At 36.8% G+C, this 21830-nt stretch overlaps 2 protein-coding genes across 2 annotated transcripts in view; both read left to right on the top strand.

Moving 5' to 3' along the window:
- The first annotated feature begins 53 nt into the window (after positions 1–53).
- Positions 54–11682, top strand: LOC109079534 (epoxide hydrolase 4-like). The gene is made up of 7 exons (XM_042758195.1): positions 54–802; positions 2307–2392; positions 4017–4174; positions 5520–5648; positions 6272–6375; positions 7539–7687; positions 10776–11682. The coding sequence occupies exons 1-7, from the start codon at positions 560–562 to the stop codon at positions 11017–11019; spliced, it is 1113 nt and encodes a 370-aa protein (XP_042614129.1). The 5' UTR covers positions 54–559; the 3' UTR covers positions 11020–11682.
- A 1138-nt stretch (positions 11683–12820) lies between these two features.
- LOC109072460 (AP2-interacting clathrin-endocytosis protein-like) overlaps positions 12821–21830 on the top strand; it is a 37889-nt gene continuing 28879 nt past the window's right edge. Inside the window, exons 1-5 of the mRNA XM_042759187.1 lie at positions 12821–12844; positions 14882–14895; positions 15314–15484; positions 15674–15807; positions 16003–16120. Coding sequence (XP_042615121.1) covers positions 12821–12844; positions 14882–14895; positions 15314–15484; positions 15674–15807; positions 16003–16120 — 461 coding nt within the window. The remainder of the gene's footprint in view (positions 12845–14881; positions 14896–15313; positions 15485–15673; positions 15808–16002; positions 16121–21830) is intronic.

Genomic DNA, 21830 nt, shown 5'->3' with positions numbered 1-21830 from the left:
ATTAAACGTGCTCTAGGCGGAGCTTAGTCTCACTGATCTCTGGAAATCATTATTTTAATGCACCATGAGGCCCAGTATATTTTTATTGTTGTCTCCGAGGTAAAATATCGGAAGACATCTGCACCTCATCTACACTGCGAGCGAGACAAAACCCCGATCTCTCCCGTGATCGACGCAGCTTCTGTTCATTCTTTCCGGCAGCGTTCGCGAGAGTCCAGAACTCTGCGCGTGGACAGTCTGTGAGTCACTGTCAGTCACTGCGATCTGGGCCCAGACAGCTGCGCTGACTATAATATGAGCCTTTAGTTTTGTCAGTGTAGATGGGGTGTAATGGTTCAGTCCGTGGTGCGAGCACCTTTGGGACTGAGCATCTCTTTTGTCATACGCAAGCGTGACTCCGTACCGTCTAAACAGGGATCCTCCCCGGACACCGCATGCACTCGTGACGGTGCGACAGGGCTTTTAAGATGCGCGTTGTTTTTGAAAACGCAGGCAGTTGAGTAACAAAAAAATCAATAAAAGCCGTAATTAACAAAGGGAATCCTGCAGTAATGTAAAGATGGCGAGACTGCTTCATAACTTGCTGCTGTTGACAGTCGGGCTGACGCTGAAGATCAGAGGTATGGGATACTGGTTTTTCGTCTATGGATACTGCGCGCTATGCACGGGCGTAGCGCTGCTCAAACTTGGCTGGAATATCATCCTACGACCGTCAACAACCTTTCAGTGGACGGTTCGTGAGACACCCCCAGCGTGCCTGAATGACACGTCCTTGGGAACCCACTGTTATGTTAAAATCAAGGTAAGAGATCGGTATAAGTTAAATGGATGGTTGACAGTAGCCTATATGAAAGCATGTAGTTTACATAAATATAACTTTGCCCTTCGGTGGTGTTTTTTCTTTTTTCTTTTTCTTTGAAATATTAACTTTGTCCTATTGTTGACGCACAGTAAGAGTATTGAACTATAAGCATGAATTCGGGTAGCTTACATAATTCATTTTTAAAAAGAAATGACAAATATCTATATTGAGATTTCACTTACCATACCTGGGCACAGTTAGAGATATTGTTGAGGAGATGCATTAAATCACTAAGGTGTTTCACTAGAATTTATTCTCCTTCACTGGTGTCTAATAGAAACATTAAATGGATAGTTAGTTCACCCATTAATAAACATAAATGAAATTTACTCATCTCATTCTCGTGTTCTTCCAAACCTGTATGACTGACTTTCTTCCTTGGAATGTAAAAGATTTACATTTACATTTATGCTTTTGGCAGATGTCTTTATCCAAAGTGACTTGCATTGAATTCCAGGTACACGTTTTATATTTTACCAGTTCTTGCTTCCCCTGGGAATTGAACACATAACCTTGGTAGTGGCATGCTCTACTGTTTAAACTACCGGAAAGTTCAAAAGGAAATGCATGTAGATTTTTTTTTTCTTTTTTAAGGAATGGAAGTCAACTGTAACTAACACTGTTTGGTTACCAGCATTCTTTAAAATATCTCCTTTAGTGTTCCACTGAATAAGGAAAGCCATACAGGTTTGAAACAACACCAAGGTTATGATATTAGAATTTTCATGTTTGGGTGAGCTATGTTTTTTCTTAAGGGAACTTTCCCTTTAAAGAGGTCTCATTTGTGATTTTTCTTTCCCATGTGTTTGCTCCCGGAAGAATACAGTTTTCATCACTGATCATCAGTTGAGCAATGTTCTGAAGCAGACAGCAGAGTGATCAGTTTCCAGCAAAATCATAGGCATTGCCTGGAATTCGCTGTCCACTCAAGTGGTGCTGAAAACAGTTCATTAGACAGTCTCAGGATAGCTGTTATTTGTATATACCTGCAGAGGTTTGAACATAATGTTCAAATATTAGATACTCTGAATCTGCACTTTTTCTAAAAACGTAGCATCCTTTGAAATCTTAGACCTGAAAACAACCACTTTAAGTTTTGTTCCTGAGTTTGTAACCCTTTCGTAAAGTGGGGTATACAAACATTTCTAAAGAAAAATATTGTAAGAGGGGGTCTCTGCAACTGCTGGGATGCTGTCATTTAACAGGGTATGAAATTTCCCATAAATGTCAATTGAAGGTATTGCTTTAATATTAGCTGAAGCCTGCGCACACGACTCCCTCTTTCTGATGCATTTTTATAGCTCTATCAAGCAGAGAGTAATGTGAGAATGGATTTTACATCAGGATGGACAGGCCCTTATGATTGAAGAGACCAGACTGCTTTTTATCATATCCTCCATTTATGGTGAAGAATAACTGCCTCTGCTCTCTGTATGGCTTTTAGGAGTCTGGACTCAGATTTCACTACGTTGCTGCCGGGGAACGAGGAAAGCCACTTATGCTGTTTCTGCATGGATTCCCTGAGTTTTGGTGAGACTCAAAACAATCTCTCACAATATATCAACACACACACACACACACACACACACACACACACACACACACACACACACACAAGCAAACACCCCAACAAATAAGTTAATCTGTTCTGTACTGGGATGCTGCCAGGCACAGATCGGAAATATGTTGTTTCCTGGTAAGCACCCATTATACACATGGAGTCATAGATAATATTTGACACTCAAACCTTTCTCAAATTATTATTATGAAATGTAATATGGGCAGTATTATGTCTTGTACTGTTCTGAAATGTGATATGGAGTGTCATGACATTCGGAGTGTCTTGGGACCATGAAGCTGTCTTTTCAGTGACTACAGAACTGCGATCAAGACAGGACTGTGCCTAATTATTGTGACATGGCTCCTTTCTGCTTCACTGGCCAATCTACTGCTCCAGAATCAGTGATGAACTCTTGGGCGAGTAGAGGAGACCTGGAGGACACCCTTTTCTTCTGACTTCTGCTCCACTTTAGTTTGGTGCATTCAAAAAGTGCAAGTCAAAGATTTCCCTCACTGCTGAGCAATAGAGAAATGTGGAGGTTAGAATAGGGTGTGTGTGTGTGTGTGTGTGTGTGTGTGTGTGTGTGTGTGTGTGTGTGTGTGTGTGTGTGTGCGTGCTAATTTAACGCTCATCTATATTCTAACATATTGAGTTTGGGTCCTGAGAGCCTCTGCTGCACTGACTCATCAGAATCACATAGGCTTCTTTCTTCTGCTTTTCCTCAACTTTCTCCCTCTCCCTCTTTCTTCTCATTCTTTAAAGACACAATCACATGTTAGGGAGCCCTAGTACTGTGGCAGAGTTTAGTAATACAATTCAATTTAAGTTGACAATTCAATTCAAGTTTACATGTTAAACTAGTTTCAGGGTTCTTTCAATTCATAAAATGGAGTTTGCCTTTTCATTTAAAGCGCTCATCAGTCCTTCAGATTTTTGCAAAATATTCTTCTGTTCAAATCATTCTAATTTGTATGATTACTGTAGATAAAAAGCAGAAATCTTCCATTCCCATATCTAAATTTGTTCAGTCCAATGAATTCTCACCTTCCACAAGGTCTTTTGGGCTTAACTTGCAGGACCCCCTAAAATATAAATGTAGCTATATTTATATTTATTTTATGAAAAAAATGTATATTTGTAATATTATTTTATATTTGAAGAATATTAAGTTCTTGACCTTGATACATTTTTAGGATTCTTTAATGAATAGGAAGTTCAAAAGAACAACATTTGTTTGAATTAGAATTGTTTTGTAAAATGATAAATGTCTTTACTGTCACTTTTGCTCAATTTAGTGCATCCTTGCTGAATTAAAAATTCTTACTGTCCCCAAACTTTTGAATGGTAGTATATAAAACTGAAAAGAAATATGAAGCTATGACTGTCAGTTCAATAAAATAATTGTGATAAATTAATTAAATTAAATTAATTAATTCATTCATTCATTCATTCTATTTACTTTTCCATGAAGTCATCTCTATACTATCTAAGGAATAAAAGGAAAAAAACAATGTAGAGTTTATCTAAATTTGTATTCTAAAAATGTGTAACCTGTAGAGATATTTATCAAAGATCTTCCCCTTGTTTTGCCAGGTTCTCCTGGCGTCACCAGCTGAGGGAATTTAAAAGCGAGTTCCGTGTTGTTGCGGTGGATATGCGAGGCTACGGAGAGTCTGACCTGCCCTCCTCCACTGAGAGCTACCGACTGGACTACCTTGTCACTGACATCAAGGACATTGTGGAGTATCTGGGTAAGAACAGACTGCCTCCATTATCTCAGGCCTATTCCCATTTCACATTCCAGCCTGTCTAGAGGTTTTGATAAGGCTGTTGTAGTGGGGAATGCTAATGGATCACTCTTCCCAGTAGTCTGTAATGTGAAGGTGACCCATTCACAGATGCCCTTGGCTTTTTAGATTTATATTGTTAGTTTCGACTGCTTAAAATGAAGTCTAATTGCCTGCTTCTAGATTTCAAATCGCTAGTTGAGCTACGTTACAATACGACTCAAGGACAAGTGTAGATGAACACTATATATCATGTCATAGTTAAATTCATCTGTCTGCTTGCACAGAGTGGCATGTGTGTAAGCGACTGGCGGTGGATTGTGACAGGCCGTCAATGACACGTTATTAGGATTCATGATGATCTTTTCCTTGACATTGGAATCACTCTATTGCAGACGGAAACTTCCTCCCTGGATCACAGCAATAGTGCATTTCCTCCGGAGTCAGTCCTTGATATGACACTAAATGAACTGCAGCATGATATTATTGATGAAGAAGACTTACACATGAACCTCAGTGTAATTATTGTGCAGTAAAACACACAGTTCAACATAATATCATTGTTTTATGTGGTTGAATAAAATTAATATTTGGGAATAAACAGAAACAGTTCTGATTTCGAAGTTTACTTAATTGGCTTTCTGTGCCATATTATTTTATTTATTTTATATGGAGCCCTGCACATGACATGAATGCATTTATAAATTATTAATAGGATCGGAAAATGATGCAAGCCAAACTCAATCCTGTATTGTCCAAATGAGCACCAATGTGTCTTACCAAGGCCATAGTTCCATCTTAAAACTGAATGTTGAATGTAAATTAAAATTGTGACATTTAAATTGAAAATTTTGGAGCACTGCACATGAAAAAAAAAAAAAAGAAATTTATGTTTTAATAATTTTGTTCCTGTGTTTTAGGTAAATATTGAGCATGTTGTACATATTATTTGCTCATTTTAATTTAGTTGAAATAAAATAATAATAAAAAATCATTAAAACAAATTAACAAATTCATAAAAAGTGGCCACGTATATATTAGTGCGAACACATTCCTATTTTTTTGCATGTCATGTGTAGGGCTTTCAAATTAAAGATCAAAATTTTAATTCAAGTTGGAATGGACTATGGTTAGAGATAATGTACTATGGTGCTAATTTGGAAAATATAATATTTCTAAACCTACCCCACTGTTTCTGCTATACTTTCTTGTCTTGTCTCTCACTTTCCCTATTAATTATAATGCATAAATTCACAACAACACAACAAACACAAACATGTCAGCTTCCTCCTTCTGATCCTCTCCTCAGGATACAACAGATGTTTTCTCGTGGGGCATGACTGGGGTGGCATCATCGCATGGCTCTGTGCAATTCACTACCCCGAAATGGTGACAAAACTCATAGTGCTAAACAGCCCTCACCCCTGTGTGTTCACTGGTAAGTGCCCTATACAAACAGACTTCCTGCTCTATCACGCCTGTCCCAGAGGCTCTGTTTTGGTTTTAGGGCTCATTAGTGTGATCCACATCATTCACAATGAAATATTGTGGTTAGGCCCAGGGAGTCATGGGGCTTTGCCCTCCATCTGTCTCGCACACTTCAGCCTGGAGGAGGAGGTAATTACAGGCAGGCTTTCTGGCAGAGACACGGCACCCTCTTATAATGACACTCAGTACCTGCTGAGAGTGACACGTACTCGACTACACCTTTAGCTTTTCTTTTTCTTTTAAAATGCATCTCTGCTTAATGGGGTGTCTTCAGTTTAACCCTGTTATGACGCATGATTTGATTCCATTTTCTTACATAACATGGATCTCATTACTGAAATCAAAAGGTATGTTGCCTAGAGACAACACTGTGAACAAAAAATTAATCAAAGACTGATAATAAAACTGCAACATGATAGAATGGAATAAACTGTCTCCTAGCTGTTTATATATTTTTTTTTTCTTAAAGGCAACAAACACATTTATTAACATGCAGATCCACACTGTACAAAGGTGGGTTAAGTTTCCTTTGCTTAAGATGGTCATTTTTTATTTTCTCTCTTCTCTGTCCAGATTATGCCCTTCATCACCCCAGTCAGATGCTCAAGTCAAGTTACTACTTTTTTTTCCAGTTGCCATATTTCCCTGAGCTAATGCTCTCCATCAATGATTTCAAGGTGAGTTTAAAGTGTAATATTTGTATTCAGTATGCAATACATTGATCAAAAGTGACAGTAAAGGCTTTTACATTGTTACAGAAAATCCATTTAAAATAAATTATGTTCTTCAAAAAAATACATCTCAGCTTCCACAAAAATATTAAGCAGTAAACGTGATAATACTAATAAATATTTATTGAGTGCTAAATCTGTATATTAGAATGATTTCTTAAAAATAAAATGGAGTAATTGCTGCTGAAAATTCAGCTTTGTCATCACAGGAATAAATTGCATTTTAAAATATATTTAAAAAAAAAGAAAAGAGTTCTTTCTAAATTGTAATACTATTTCACAATATTACTGTTTTTACTGTATTTTTGATTAAATAATTGCAGTGTTGATGGGCATAAGAGAAATCTCACCGTCAATGTATGTAATGAATTAATGACATGAATGTACATTTGTATGAAGTGTGAAATACTAAATGAAGAGTGTGGATTGATAACATCATCCTCTCTTGTTTTAATTACCCATCATTTTGCATAGCTGACCAGCTTTTGGGTCCAGCATGTGAATTTGTTTTAGTAAGAATTACAAGTACAGAGTGAATCAGTAGGCCAAGCTTATCCGTCTGTCTTCAGCACACATAGCTTAGTCATTATGAATCAGCTCTGGATAGAAACTAGCATTAGTATTTGATTATTTGATGCATATTATGCATTGTAATTTTGCCCAGCCTATAGTAAGTGCTGTTGTTGAAATACAGCATATTTAAATAATTCAGTGTGAAGTTGTCTAGTATAATTTAAATCAAGAACATTATGAACTATGAAAATTAAATCATTTTGCATAGCATCTATAAAACTGATGTTTTTCTTTTTAATTCTATTTTGATGGAACCAGATTGAATAATGGAACCCACTTTATATTAAGTGTCTTTAACTGCTATGTATTAATATTTAAATTCATAATTTGATTGATACAATGCACTTATTGTGTACAGTACATGTTTCACATATTAAAAATACCTGTATGTAATTTCATCTGTAATATTCAGTTAAATCTTGATTACATTGTAAATTGTACCTAACAATTAATTAATTTAGACATAATTAAATAGTGGTTAAAGACACCTTATATATAGTAAGACTGATTTCTAATGTGCTAATGTGGATTTACAGGCGCTTAAGAGTCTTTTCACCAGCCGCAGCACAGGCATCAGTTGTAAGGGCCGCTGGCTCACCACAGAAGACCTCGAAGCATACCTGCATGCTCTCTCACAGCCAGGGGCCCTCACTGGGGCCCTCAACTACTTCAGAAATGTCTTCAGGTGTGTCTTATTACAGTTGTGTATTTTTGATACTGCTTAGCCACTTTTACAGAAAATGTCGCCCTCTAGTGTCTCAAATGGATATTTACGTTTATTTAATGTTAAATATTAAGCAGCTTTTTGAGAAGAAGCTGATGGCTTTTACTTCAGCTATTGTAGCAGTAATGCTTACAACAGATTTGCTTTATTGTTTCAAAATGTTATGGACATTACATCAAAGAAATGTGCAACATAACATCATATACAGAATGAGAACTTATTTCAGAAGTGCATGTGTTCCTGTCAAGAACTGATTTCATGCTCTCTGAGCTGTGCATGAACAGCAGTTTACTCGCTGCCTATACTGTAATGGTATTACACAATGAGCATCAAATTAACTGCTGGGTGTCTTTGAGAGTACTAAGCGATCAAAATGGGTGTTTCAGTTAATTTTTCAAATATACAGGTGCTGGTCATATAATTAGAATATCATCAAAAAGTTGATTTATTTCACTAATTCCATTCAAAAAGTGAAACTTGTATATTATATTCATTCATTTCACACAGACTGATATATTTAAAATGTTTATTTCTTTTAATTTTGATGATTATAACTGACAACTAAGGAAAATCCCAAATTCAGTATCTCAGAAAATTATAATATTACTTAAGACCAATACAAAGAAAGGATTTTTAGAAATCTTGGCCAACTGAAAAGTATGAACATGAAAAGTATGAGCATGTACAGCAATCAATACTTTGTTGGGGCTCCATTTGCCTGAATTACTGCAGCAATGTGGCGTGGCATGGAGTCGATCAGTCTGTGGCACTGCTCAGGTGTTATGAGAGCCCAGGTTGCTCTGTAAGTGGCCTTCAGCTCTTCTGCATTCTTGGGTCTGGCATATCGCATCTTCCTCTTCACAATACCCCATAGATTTTCTATGGTGTTAAGGTCAGGCGAGTTTGCTGGCCAATTAAGTACAGGGATACCATGGTCCTTAAACCAGGTACTGGTAGCTTTGGCACTGTGTGCAGGTGCCAAGTCCTGTTGGAAAATGAAATCTGCATCTCCATAAAGTTGGTCAGCAGCAGGAAGCATGAAGTGCTCTAAAACTTCCTGATAAACGGCTGCCTTGACCTTGGACCTCAGAAAACATAGTGGACCAACACCAGCAGATGACATGGCACCCAAACCATCACTGACTGTGGAAACTTTACACTGGACCTCAAGCAACGTGGATTGTGTGCCTCTCCTCTTTTCCTCCAGACTCTGGGACCCTGATTTCCAAAGGAAATGCAAAATTTACTTTCATCAGAGAATATAACTTTGGACCACTCAGCAGCAGTCCAGTCCTTTTTGAAGCGAGACGCTTCTGACGCTGTCTGTTGTTCAAGAGTGGCTTGACACAAGGAATCCGACATCTGAAACCCATGTCTTGCACAAGTCTGTGCGTAGCGGTTCTTGAAGCACTTACTCCAGCTGCAGTCCACTCTGTGAATCTCCCCCACATTTTTTAATGGGTTTTATTTCTCAATCCTCTCCAGGGTGCGGTTATCCCTATTGCTTGTACACTTTTTTCTACCACATCTTTTCCTTCCCTTCGCCTCTCTATTAATGTGCTTGGACACAGAGCTCTGTGAACAGCCAGCCTCTTTAGTAATGAACTTTTGTGTCTTGCCCTCCTTGTGCAAGGTGTCAATGGTTGTCTTTTGGACAACTGTCAATTCAGCAGTCTTTCCCATGATTGTGTAGCCTACAGAACTAGACTGAGAGACCATTTAAAGGCTTTGCAGGTGTTTTGAGTTAATTAGCTGATTAGAGTGTGGCACCAGGTGTCTTCAATATTGAACCTTTTCACAAAATTTTCTGAGATACTGAATTTGGGATTTTTCTTAGTTGTCAGTTATAATCATCAAAAGGACAGGAAATAAACATTTGAGATATATCAGTCTGTGTGTAATGAATGAATATAATATACAAGTTTCACTTTTTGAATGGAATTAGTGAAATAAATCAATTTTTGACGATATTCTAATTATATGACCAGCACCTGTACAGTACACCAAACAATTGTGGACTGCTTTACTCTGCTTTAATTTACTTGCGGAGTGCATGTGTTAGAAGCATGTGAGACTGTGTGCATGACTGAGCCCTCCATCTGCTCCTGGAGCACACTTTGATTATGTCTCAGGGCAGAGCTGCGCTGACTGTGTGTGTGTGTGTGTATGCAGGTGGGCAGGTGGGTGTGTGTAGGAGGGTGCTGACATAACAGTTTCTACAGAAACTAGGAACACATAAGTCCATATCAGAACTGAGGAGAGGAACCTTTCCGAACCTTTCAACACATCCTAACCTCTGTTTAACAAATTAGTATATCCATATTGGGGTTTATAGGGCTGTCAGATAAACACATTATAGAGAGAGAAAGAGGTAGAAAAAAGATTTTACAAAATGTAATTTTTACGACTGTCTGTGTGAAATGATATATACTGTATATATTATGAGACAAAAAATGATTTGAATTGAAAATGTTTGAAAGGATTATTGTGCATCATGTAAAAGTGCGTAGAAAAAAAGGTACACCTAATGTAAAGTCAGTATTTTCCAGATAATATGTTGCTTTGGCTTCAGTGAAGTAATAATGTAAAACCAAATTATTTAATTGTGCATAATATTTTTCACACAGTATGAATGGGGTTTGTATATATAGCTGCCTTTATATTTTAGGAAGGGTGTCTCTTGCTAGGGGATCATTATATTTGGGTGTCCTTGGCATCAAAAATGTTGCAAACCCCAGCTGTAGACTGTTCCTCAAGTGCTACTTTCACAGTGTTTAAATAGCAGAAGTAATATTTTCCAGCAGGTACTACAGACCAGTAATAGATTTAGTAATTGTCAGACATTTTTACTCTTTGTCATTTTTGGGGACTGTTAATAAAAGCTTTTTTTCTTCTTCTTCTTTTCATAGTGAGGGATGTGAATATTCCGTATTTATATGGATTTCTGTATTTTCCAACCGATATGAATCACACAATGGCCTTAAACATCTTAATCAGGCTCCAAAAATAACACTCGACATACAATATTTGTAATATTTGTTTTCTGCAGTGTCCTCCCGTTGAGTCAGAGTGAGGTGAAGTCTCCTGTATTGCTGCTGTGGGGAGAGAGAGATGCCTTCCTGGAGCAGGACATGGCTGAGGCCTGCCGTCTGTACATCAGAAACCATTTCCGCCTCAACATCATCTCTGGAGCCAGTCACTGGCTACAGCAAGACCAGCCCGACATCGTCAATACACTCATATGGACTTTCGTTAAGGAGGGAGAAGGCCGGAAAAACTACAGGAACTTATAATTCTCCCTCTGAGCTTTGCCTGAAGAGGGGACCAGGGAAATGCCTGTGAAAACAAACCAATGTAATGATTAATGCAATCATTGTTTAAATTTGATAATTTGAGATATAGAAACAAATCAAACTTCAGTGAAGCAGACAAAGAACAAAAGCACACTGTAATTGGAGGAGTTGTTTAGAGAGTAGTATGTTTAATCTATTTTTCTCAAGTTTGCACATGACATTCGCCTTAAGGTTTCTTGGTGGCAGTGTTTAAAAGTGTGTTGCAAAATATCTGTGAGTAAGTTGTATTGTGTGGTGCCTTTCGACATACCATTTTGCAGGATAAAATATGTGCCATGTCTTTTTGAGACCGAGCTGTGGGCTTGTCAGCCGTTTGTATCATTGGATTTGCTACTCTCTGCACTCTGTATCACTGTATCCCCCCAAACACACACACATTTCTATTGTTGTCTTAGTGGAAGATATTATTTTTTGTATCTTTGACAATACTTGGCTTAAACATTTGAGAATGTCAATATTTTGAACTTCCTGTATAATAGAACAAAGTGATGTTTCGATATTGTACACTTTTTTGTATCTCTTCCTAAGCACTGCATCTAAGACATTGGAACCAGCTCTGTAACATTTAGATTTTCTAAGCAAATAAAAAATAGCAGAAACTGACTTGAACTCATAATTTGCTCTCTCTGTTACTCTGTAACTATTGCTCTCTCTGTTCATATACAAGAAGATTCTGTAAAGTTAGTATAAAGTTAAAACATTTTTAAAAAAACAATAGTTATTGAAAGCTTGTTTAATAAGGTGCTTGCGAATTTTATGATATGTGGAACATTTTAAGTCACAATAAAGATGAAATGGCATGTATTTTAATCATGCAAAATTTTTATTTCACATATAATAATCTTTAATAAATAATAAATTCCTATTTTAACATTGCTATTAACATTCTATTTAAACATACAGCATTAAATCTATATAAATGAAATTTAATGTTTGAAAAAAAAAACTCATACTCATTGTAATTTGTTTACTAACACATTAAAATAAGGTTATTTTTGTTAAAATTAGTTATGAACTAACAATGAAAAATACTTCTAAAGAATGTATTAATCTTAGCTCATTTTATTTTCGGTATTTACTAATATATTATTAAAATCATATTTGGGTCTGTTCATATTTATAATTAATGGACCTGTGCCATCATCAATGAACAGCTGTATTTGACATTTTATTGACATTAAAAATACTGTAACAAATGCATTGCTCATTACTGGTTAATGTTAGTAAATGCATTAACTAAAGTTAATTAATGGGATCTTATCGTAAAGTGTTATTGGTTTACCCAACAAAACCCTCATTGTTTCAATCCAAGTCATTAAGGGTAATGCAATAAACACTACTCAAGTTGCAACACCAAGTTAGCAGCCAAGCATTCTCTGTTTAATAGAACAGCTAGAATGAAAAAAAGGCACTTTCAAGAGAGGAAATACCTTTAAGACTGGGTCCAAATTTCACATACATACATTTATTTATTTGTTTGCTTGGTTAATCAGTGTTTTTAATATTTATCAGTTTATAAATCAGTTTCAACTAACGTTACATTTGGCACAAATACGTATATCCTGACAACCTTCACCTACTTTGCATGCCATGCAATTCACACTTGCACCGTATGATGGCAGCAAAACAAAGGCAGAAATACCCTCAACTCCCAGGCAACCCTCCCCATGTAAATTGTCACTTTCGCTATCAGAATCACCTGTGCACGTGTAAGTGCAGATCTGGATGTTTAACTTTGAGAATGACGCGCTGTTCAGTGCGTGAGGTAAGTCTCGTCATCCAGTTGTCATTGACAACACGACCGCCTCACTGATGCTTTTGAAATGTCCCTCAGTGGTCTGGTTTTATCATTTGCAGGGCGATATGAACATTCCTCTTGTTGTAGGTAAATGTAGATGAACTTATTAGTATAAATATAATAGAAATGCTATCTATTTGGTTAAGGATGACAGTTTAAATGCTAATGGCTAGCATTCTGGATCAATGAATGCACTTTCACACCCTTTATTAAAACATCTAGCACAACAGTGTGGAATATTTGGAGAGATTTTAAGTAAATATTATGATTTTATGATTGGTTTATTCAAGCAGACTTGTTTTGATAGCTCTCTGATATGGAAATTCAAAGGTGTGAATGCTAACCATGCTAACAGTGACATGAACATTGAATGGAGATTTGTTTGTCTAAGCCTTAACGTTATAATATTCGCAAGACTTTTATTTGTCTCTTAAAAGCAAATAAGCTAGATGAGTCTACACTTTAATAATAAATAATTTACTTTATTATTAAAATGCATACTCATAGCTGAATGTTTAAGCTAGTTGTCAAGTGGTCAAAGATCTGACTGGGTAACCAGTCAAACGATTTAACATTGTTTCAATATAAATATTACTTCAGTTGATAAACTGTATACTGTATTCATTAACATGAAGGACCTTTGCTATTCTTTTTTAAATATTGTCTGAAGTTTTCAGAGCCAGGAATATCATTGTTGTTATATGATGCTCCCTTATAAACCAGTGTAGTCAAATCACGCCAACCTGCTGTAATGTTTACAGCTCGTGCCGCTCCCTTCAGTGAGTTCATATGCAAACTGTGAGCATTTGCTTTATTTGTATATGTAGTCTGCGAATTAAAAGTTTGGGATTTGTAAAAAGACAGACATTTTTATTCAAAATATGTATTAAGACATTTTTTATTAGGATATTTAAAATAAATAATTCTGTTCACCAGTGTAGCATTAAAAAAGACAGCATTTAAGGAAAAATTGTTTATGTATGCACAATATGTCAGTACCACACATCTGATATTAGATTCATTTATTTATTTCTCTATTGATATTGATATTTTTTGTCATTTAATTGGATTTTGATTTTGTTATTGAATATTAAAAATTGTGCATGCTCATTTCCTCTATTTTTTTATTTATATTACCTTTGCTGTCGTCTGACACTCAATTAATTAAAATTTTAGAACCACTAATAATTAAATTATTACTAGTAATTGAAACATTGTTGATTTGTAATCTAAATATGAATATTCTTCTTTTTTTCACACTGCACATTACATTGTTGTGATGCCTAAATTCACTTAGCAGTTAAATTGACCGATTTTAGCTTTCAGCGTTATATTTTTAATTTATTTTGACAAAATAGTATTTGAACTGTAATATTCTCCATTTATTAGTTATTGCCCATAATAATAAAATTATTAGAACTGTAATACTGGTACACCTTTACTATTGTTATTTTGAGTGATGAAGACTACTAGTCTTGAAAAAAGAAACCAAACATGTTTCAGTGATTCCCAACTGTTGAAAGATACAGTAGTATCCTCTTTTCATTCCAAACTGAAGTTCACTTTAGACTTTTGCCATCTGTGAGCTTGTGGCATCACACTTGGTGCTGTATTTATTACTGATGGAACAGCAGTTTTAGTGCTACTCTCTTCTCCACTTCTTCATCTCTGTATGCTTACATCAGAGGAGAGAGGACTGCAGTCACACCAACACCCAGCACGAAGGCCTAGGGCAACTTACGATTCTGGATCACCTAGATTAGTCACACTGCAGCAGAAGATGCCAAAATGATGCTGACAGTGATGTGGATGTGGATGTGAAGTTGAAGGAAGAGATTTAGTACCTCCAGTATGTGATACCTAATAATAGTTTTCCTTTCCTTTCCTCTTTCTTGGACTTTTTATGCTGCAGTACTGTAGAAGCCCGTCTATGGCTAGTACAAAAAATAATAAAAAAGGTAATTGCAGCTTTATATCTTACAATTGTGACTTTGTGTCTCACAGAGTGACTTTATTTCGTATTTTTTATTTCTCAAAATTGGGAATGATTTCATAATTTTGTCTTCATATCTCATAGTGTGACTTTTTCCATATTTTAAACTCTGGAGGAAACAGGTTTCTGTAACACTATAGAACCTTAGAATAGAAATGAATGTCTGTTTATAAAGCAGTTATAGTGAAATTGTTAGTGTTAGATGAAGAATTTTGTTTTTCAGCCCAGATTTTGAACCACTTGGCTACATTATTTTTGCCTATTTCACTTGCATATTGACACCTATTTTTAATATAAAAAATCCTTAATAAGTAGTAGCATCAAGTAGCATCATCTCTGAGGAGTGTTTTGCTGATTGTGGCAAAATAGCAAGAGATGCTGACAAAATGCTATTCCAGTAAAATTTGGTTTTGTGTTATTTTGATGATCTCTTTCTCTGACAGGCTGCTGCAGGAGGAGCAGGAGACTGATGTCACTCTGTGTGTTGGTTCTGCTGTTCGGTTGAAGGGGGTGCTGCTGGCCCGAGCTCCTCACCTCCTGCAGGGAACCGAAGCATCTACACCTGTCATTCACCTGCAGGGGATTGAACCTGCAGCCCTCAAGGACTTTATACAGTACATAATGCATTTTCTATATTCCTCTACACCAACTCGATTATTATTATTAGTAATTGCATTGAAATTAAAGGTGTTTTTCATCCTTTAAAAATGTAAAATAGCACTATGGATCTGCCTTGTACAATTCTGTAATGGACTTGAGCTATATATGTTTAGTAAAATATTACATTGTGCGTTCTGTAACAGAAAAGTGTACACAGAAGACAAGTGCCTGGTGAAGGAGAATAGCATCTTAAATATACACAACGGCCACTCGCTTGTAGTGAACGACACTGCTGCAGACGACCATGATGTTGACTCTAAGGTCAGCTCTGACTCAGGTAAGGACACCTTTTCCAGATACAATTAACATATTTTTTATTACTGATTTGATCCCGAAATCGTATTACTCTTTACTGATATGTTCTACCCACTGGAGCTGCATTAGTGCTAATGTCTGTTTGTGAAAAGTAAACACCACCATTATATGCTGTGGCCGTTTCACTCATTCTGCTTAATTATTGTTTGTTTGTCAGGTTCAGAGCATTTAGAGCCAGCATCAGGGCTTGGGGCAGATCTTTTGGCTCTGTATCAGAGGGCTGATATGTCTGACATCAGCATCCAGGTGGCAGATAGAGTCTTTTCAGCACACAGGTAAAATAATCACAGTCAGCTTTCTGCAGCTCTTGCATATATTTAGTCAGTTGCTTGTATCTGCTTGTAAAGCTGGTATTCATTTTCATTTAAACTTGTAAAAAAAAAGAAGTTCTAGAATTATGGAATATGCAATAGGATCTATTAACTGTAACCATAGTGATAGTAAGTGAAGTAATATCAGCAATGGCAACGCAAATGATACTGTAAAGTCTTATCACATTTGAATTGACAAAAAAGTCAAGGCGCAAGTTCATGTGTCACATTAACTGACAACAGAGTGAGAGCGGAGTATTTGAGCTGCGCACAGAGCTTGGAAGACAGTGACTGGATCAAAACTCTTCAGACGACACACAGATTATATCCACACCTTTGTAAGTTACTCTACACATATTTATCAGTAAATGTAAATTCGATATAGGTTGATGCAGATAGAAAAAAAAAACTCCAATATCAGTCGATGCCTGGTCATGTGCATGCTTAATTTTCAATCAGTGCTAGATGGTACGACTTCAGTGAAGTCAGTTATATGTTGCTAAATCATAAATGCCCAGAAGGTGGCAGGATTACAGTTTACTTCTTCATGAAGCAGTAAAGGCGAAACTAATCAGAAGAAAACTGTTTTACTACGCGAATCTAATCTAGCATTGAAAACCATTTACAAAACATCATATTTTGATTAATGCACACTAATCTGTAGTGATTCATCTCTAATGATATGCGTGTGCAACACAGGTCATGTTCTGAAGATGAATTACAGCACTGTTTTATCTGTGTAGTTTTCTGTCATTGAGAATTTCGTTAGCACCTTTGTTTGGTGCTGCAGAGGTTAGAGCAGTTGCCATGACCTGTTACTATAGTAACAGACTCTCCCTTATCATCAGCCGGGAGCAGCATCTCTGCAGGTTTGGGTTGTATGGATAGAGAAAGACATCTGCAGTCCTTATCAGTATGTCAGACCTGAGGTGACTGCTGCAGATCTGTCAGTCTCACTGCAGGATACACACACCTAAACAGCACTGATAATCCCGGTCTCATCTCCCGTTCACTTTCATCAACCCTCCCTCATCTGTCCATACATTTCCCATGAGGATGATCTTTCATAACACACATACACTCACTGGCCACTTTATTAGGTACACCTTGCTCGTACTGGGTTGGACCCACTTTTGCCTTCAGAACTGCCTTAATTCTTCGTGGCACAGATTCAACAAGGTGTTGGAAACATTCCTCAGAGATTTTGGTCCATGTTGACATGATAGCATCATGCAGTTGCTGCAGATTTGTCGGCTGCACATCCACAATGCGAAGCTCCCGTTCCACCACATCCCAAAGCTACTCTATTGGGTTGAGATCTGGTGACTGTGGAGGACATTTAAGTTAAGTGAGCTCATTGTCATGTTCAAGAAACCAGTCTGAGATGATTTGAGCTTTATGACATGGTGCATTATCCTGCTGGAAGTATGCCAAGAAAATATCCCACACACCATTACACTACCACCAGCCTGAACCATTGAGACAAGACAGGATGGATCCATGCTTTCATGTTCTTTACACGTGGGGAAGTCGTGGCCTAATGATTAGAGAGTTTGACTCCTAACCCTAAGGTTGTGGGTTCGAGTCTCGGGCCGGCAATACCATGACTGAGGTGCCCTTGAGCAAGGCAACGAACCCCCAACTGCTCCCGGGCGCCGCAGCATTAATGGCTGCCCACTGCTCTGGGTGTGTGTTCACGGTGTGTGTGTGTTTTCACTGCTGTGTGTGTGCACTTTGGATGGGTTAAATGCAGAGCACGAATTCTGAGTATGGGTCACCATACTTGGCTGTATGTCACGTCACGTCACAAAATTCTGACCCTACCATCTGAATGTCGCAGCAGAAATCAAGACTCATCAGACCAGGCAACGTTTTTCCAATCTTCTATTGTCCAATTTTGGTGAGCCTGTGTGAATTGTAGCCTCTGTTTCCTGTTCTTAGCTGACAGGAGTGGCACCCGGTGTGGTCTTCTGCTGCTGTAGCCCATCTGCTTCAGGGTTCAACGTGTTGTGCGTTCAGAGATGGTATTCTGCATACCTTGGTTGTAACGAGTGGTTATTTGAGTTACTGTTGCCTTTCTATCATCTCTAATCAGTCTGCCCATTCTCCTCTGACCTCTGACATTTTCATCCACACAACTGCCGCTCACTGAATATTTTCTCTTTTTCTAACCATTCTCTGTAAACCCTAGAGATGGTTGTGTGTGAAAATCCCAGTAGATCAGCAGTTTTTGAAATACTCAGACCAGCCCGTCTGGCACCAACAACCATTCTATGATCAAAGTCACTTAAATCCCCTTTCTTCCCCATTCTGATGCTCGGTTTGAACTTCAGCAAGTCGTCTTCTTATTATTATACTTCGCAATGAGTCAGATTGCAACCATGACTTTTAAAGGTGCATACCGCCACCTACTGTATCAGAGTATGTAACATGAGCTATATCCATTGGTACTACTTTATATCAAAAAAATAAAAAAAAAAAAAAAAAAAAAAACACCAAATTATTCTATATCCTATTGTATATCCCTATTTTTTCTAGATATTGTATAACTGCTTTCTGTGTATCCTTTACCCCATCTCCTGTTGTGCCTAATAAACCTTCAAGGTTCCACTTCCTTCCTGTCTGACTTATCTTTTGTTTTAGCCTCATCCTCTCTTCTCTATATTTCTTACAATATAGCAATACATGTTCTACATCTTCCTTGGACCTACATTCCAAACATTCATCTGATGGACTTTTGCCCATTAAAAACAGTGTTTTATTTAACCCTGTGTGATCAAACCTTAGCCTGGTTAAAACACTCTCCTCTCTTCTGTTACTTCTATTCACACCCTGAGCATTAATAGATTTTTGCAAGCTTTAATATTTCCTTCCACTTTTATCCACATCCCACCTATCCTGCCATTTCTTTAACATTTCTTTTTTAATTATCGCCTTAGCTTCTCCTTTTCCAAGAGGTATATTTATGACATTGTTCATCTTGGTTGATTTTTTTTGCTATATTGTCTGCTCCCTCATTCCCTTGTACACCTGTGTGGGCAGGTACCCAGCAGAATCTCATATCTATCCGTAGTCTCTGTAATCTAAATAAACTTTGTTGAATTTCTAGCATTAGATCTTCTCTATTCGATTTCCATATTTTGAATACTATAAAGAGCTGCTACAGAGTCAACACAACACACCACTCTGTCTGGTTTTACTTCCTCAACCCACTGCAGTCCTACAATAATCGCCATCATCTCTGCCGTGTACACTGATGCCTGATCGGGTAATCTTTTCCCAATGCTTATATTCATTGTTGGTATATATATTCCTATTCCTACCTTGTCCTCTTCATCTTTAGATCCGTCTGTATACATATCTAAATAACTGTAATATTTGTTCCTTATGTACTGACTTGCCAAATGTCCTTTCCTACTCTCTTCCCATTCATTTTTTAATTCCAATATATTTAAGTCTATCTTAGTTCTTGGAAATAACCAAATAGGGATATTACTGATAGGTGTAGGGGAGTTAAGCCATATATTATTTACTCTATATTCCTCTGATTTAGTCTTTATTACCCATCCAAAACCATTACCTTTAAAAGAACTATACTCCCAACATTCCTGAATAATGCTCTTAGCATGGTTTTCAAATCCACATCCACTTAAGCGACTCCAGTATATAAGCATGAGTTTATCTCTTCTCAGGTCTGAGGGCACTTCTCCTAACTCAACCTGGATTGCTTTAATTGGTGTTGATCTCATTACACCTGCACAGATCCTCAAATGCTTTATTACTAACTCTATCTAACTTCAATAAATGGGTTTTTAGCTGTTGCTCCATAAACATAACATCCATAATCTATTGTTGACCTCATTAGAGCCCTATAAAATATACATTAATGATTGTTTATTTGCTCCCGAATCTTTCCCCACTACCGCTCTCATTAAATTTATGACTTTCTTGCATTTTGATTCCACCTTTTCAATGTGTATTTTCCATGTTCCCTTTTGATCTAACCAAATACCAAGATATTTAAAATGATCTACTGTTTCCATATTGTGGCCATATAACTGTAGCTTCTGTTTATCTATCCCTTTCTTCCTGGTAAATATCATATGACAAGACTTACTTGTAGAAAGCTTAAATCCCCAATTATACGACCATTGTTCTACCTTTCCTATTGCTTCCTTGATTTTACTTCTCACCCTTATGGCATCTCGTCCTCTTACCCATATGGCCCCATCATCTGCATACAGTGCTGACCCAATCCTTCTATCTAGATTCATAAAAATATCATTGATCATAACATTAAATAAAACTGGACTAATAACACTGCCTTGTGGAATTCCATTAACAATTTCAAATTCCTCAGATACGTCTGATCCCACTTTGACTCTAAATCTTCTTTCTGACAGAAATTCTAATACCCAGTTATATAACTTACCTCTAATTCCCATTTTATTCATTTTAATTAGTAACCCCTCCCTCCACATGGAATCATAAGCTTTTTCAATATCAAAGAATACAATACTCATTATTTCTTTCATTTTAAATGTTTTCTCTATCTCAGTGCTTACTTTCACAACAGCATCCATTGTGGAACGCCCTTTTCTGAACCCACTTTGATATGGTGCAAATAATCCTCTGTGTTCAAGGGTGTAGTTAAGTCTTCTAACTAGTATCTTCTCCATCCACTTGCAGAGATGTGATGTTAGGGCGATAGGTCTATATAGTTGTCAGCATTGTTACAATTCTTTCCAGGTTTATTAAATGTCAGTATTAATGCACTCTTCCAACTTTTTGGCATTTTACCTTCTTCCCATATCTTATTAAATACATATAGTATTATCTGTAATATTTTGTCAGGCAATTTCTGGAACATAACATAACTCAGTTGATCTTCTCCTGTAGCAGTATTCCTAATACCATTTAATACTATCACTAGTTCATTCATATTCATTTCTGCATCCATAGTACTTTCCTCATTATCTTTTTTAATATACACATCCCTATTTTCCTTAAGAACCTTCTCTTTATGTAGTTTATGGATATCATCTAAATGGTCACCACTATGCACACTGGCAAACTTCTTTCCCAACATCGCTGCCTTTTCTTTATCTGTTAATTGCCAGTATTCCATCATCCTCTAATACTGGTATTTTAGCATACACTTTTTTTCCCACTCATTTTCTTTAGCATTGACCACACCTCTCCTACTTTTTACTTCCCTCCCTATAGTAGAACAATAGCTCCTCCATGCATTTTGTTTACTCTTCTTAATTATTCTTCTTGCCTGAGCCTTTTTCTTCTGATAATTAATTAAATTATCTTGATTCAGGTTATTCCTTAACATTCTCATTGCCCTATTTCGTTCTTTAATAGCTTTTGTACATGTATCATTCCACCATGGGACCATTTTTCTTTTCCCCCCAACTACCTTATATGGTATGCTTTTTAATGCTGCATTCAATATTAAATGTGTAACTTCAGATGCACATTCCTCAATATCACCCTGCATTGAAATTGTCTCTGCTGAAGTACAACAAATTTCTTTAAATTTTACCCAATCAGCTTTAGCAAAGTCCCACTTTTTATGATTAGGCCTTTCTTGGAGATCTATTTCAATATTTATAGAGCAAAGAATTGGAAAATGATCACTTCCAATACTTGTACTTTCCTTTACCTT

The sequence above is a fragment of the Cyprinus carpio genome, chromosome A6 (genome assembly GCF_018340385.1).
Source record: "Cyprinus carpio isolate SPL01 chromosome A6, ASM1834038v1, whole genome shotgun sequence".
NCBI lineage: Eukaryota > Metazoa > Chordata > Actinopteri > Cypriniformes > Cyprinidae > Cyprinus > Cyprinus carpio.
The sequence above is the reverse complement of the archived record's forward strand: the minus strand, read 5'-3'. Positions and strand labels throughout refer to the sequence as shown.

Coding starts and splice junctions, on each gene's coding strand:
- LOC109079534 (XM_042758195.1), top strand. CDS start 560: ATGGCGAGACTGCTTCATAACTTGCTGCTGTTGACAGTCGGGCTGACG. Junction 5,649..6,271: donor TCACCCCTGTGTGTTCACTG/GTAAGTGCCCTA, acceptor TTCTCTGTCCAG/ATTATGCCCTTCATCACCCC. Junction 7,688..10,775: donor TACTTCAGAAATGTCTTCAG/GTGTGTCTTATT, acceptor TGTTTTCTGCAG/TGTCCTCCCGTTGAGTCAGA.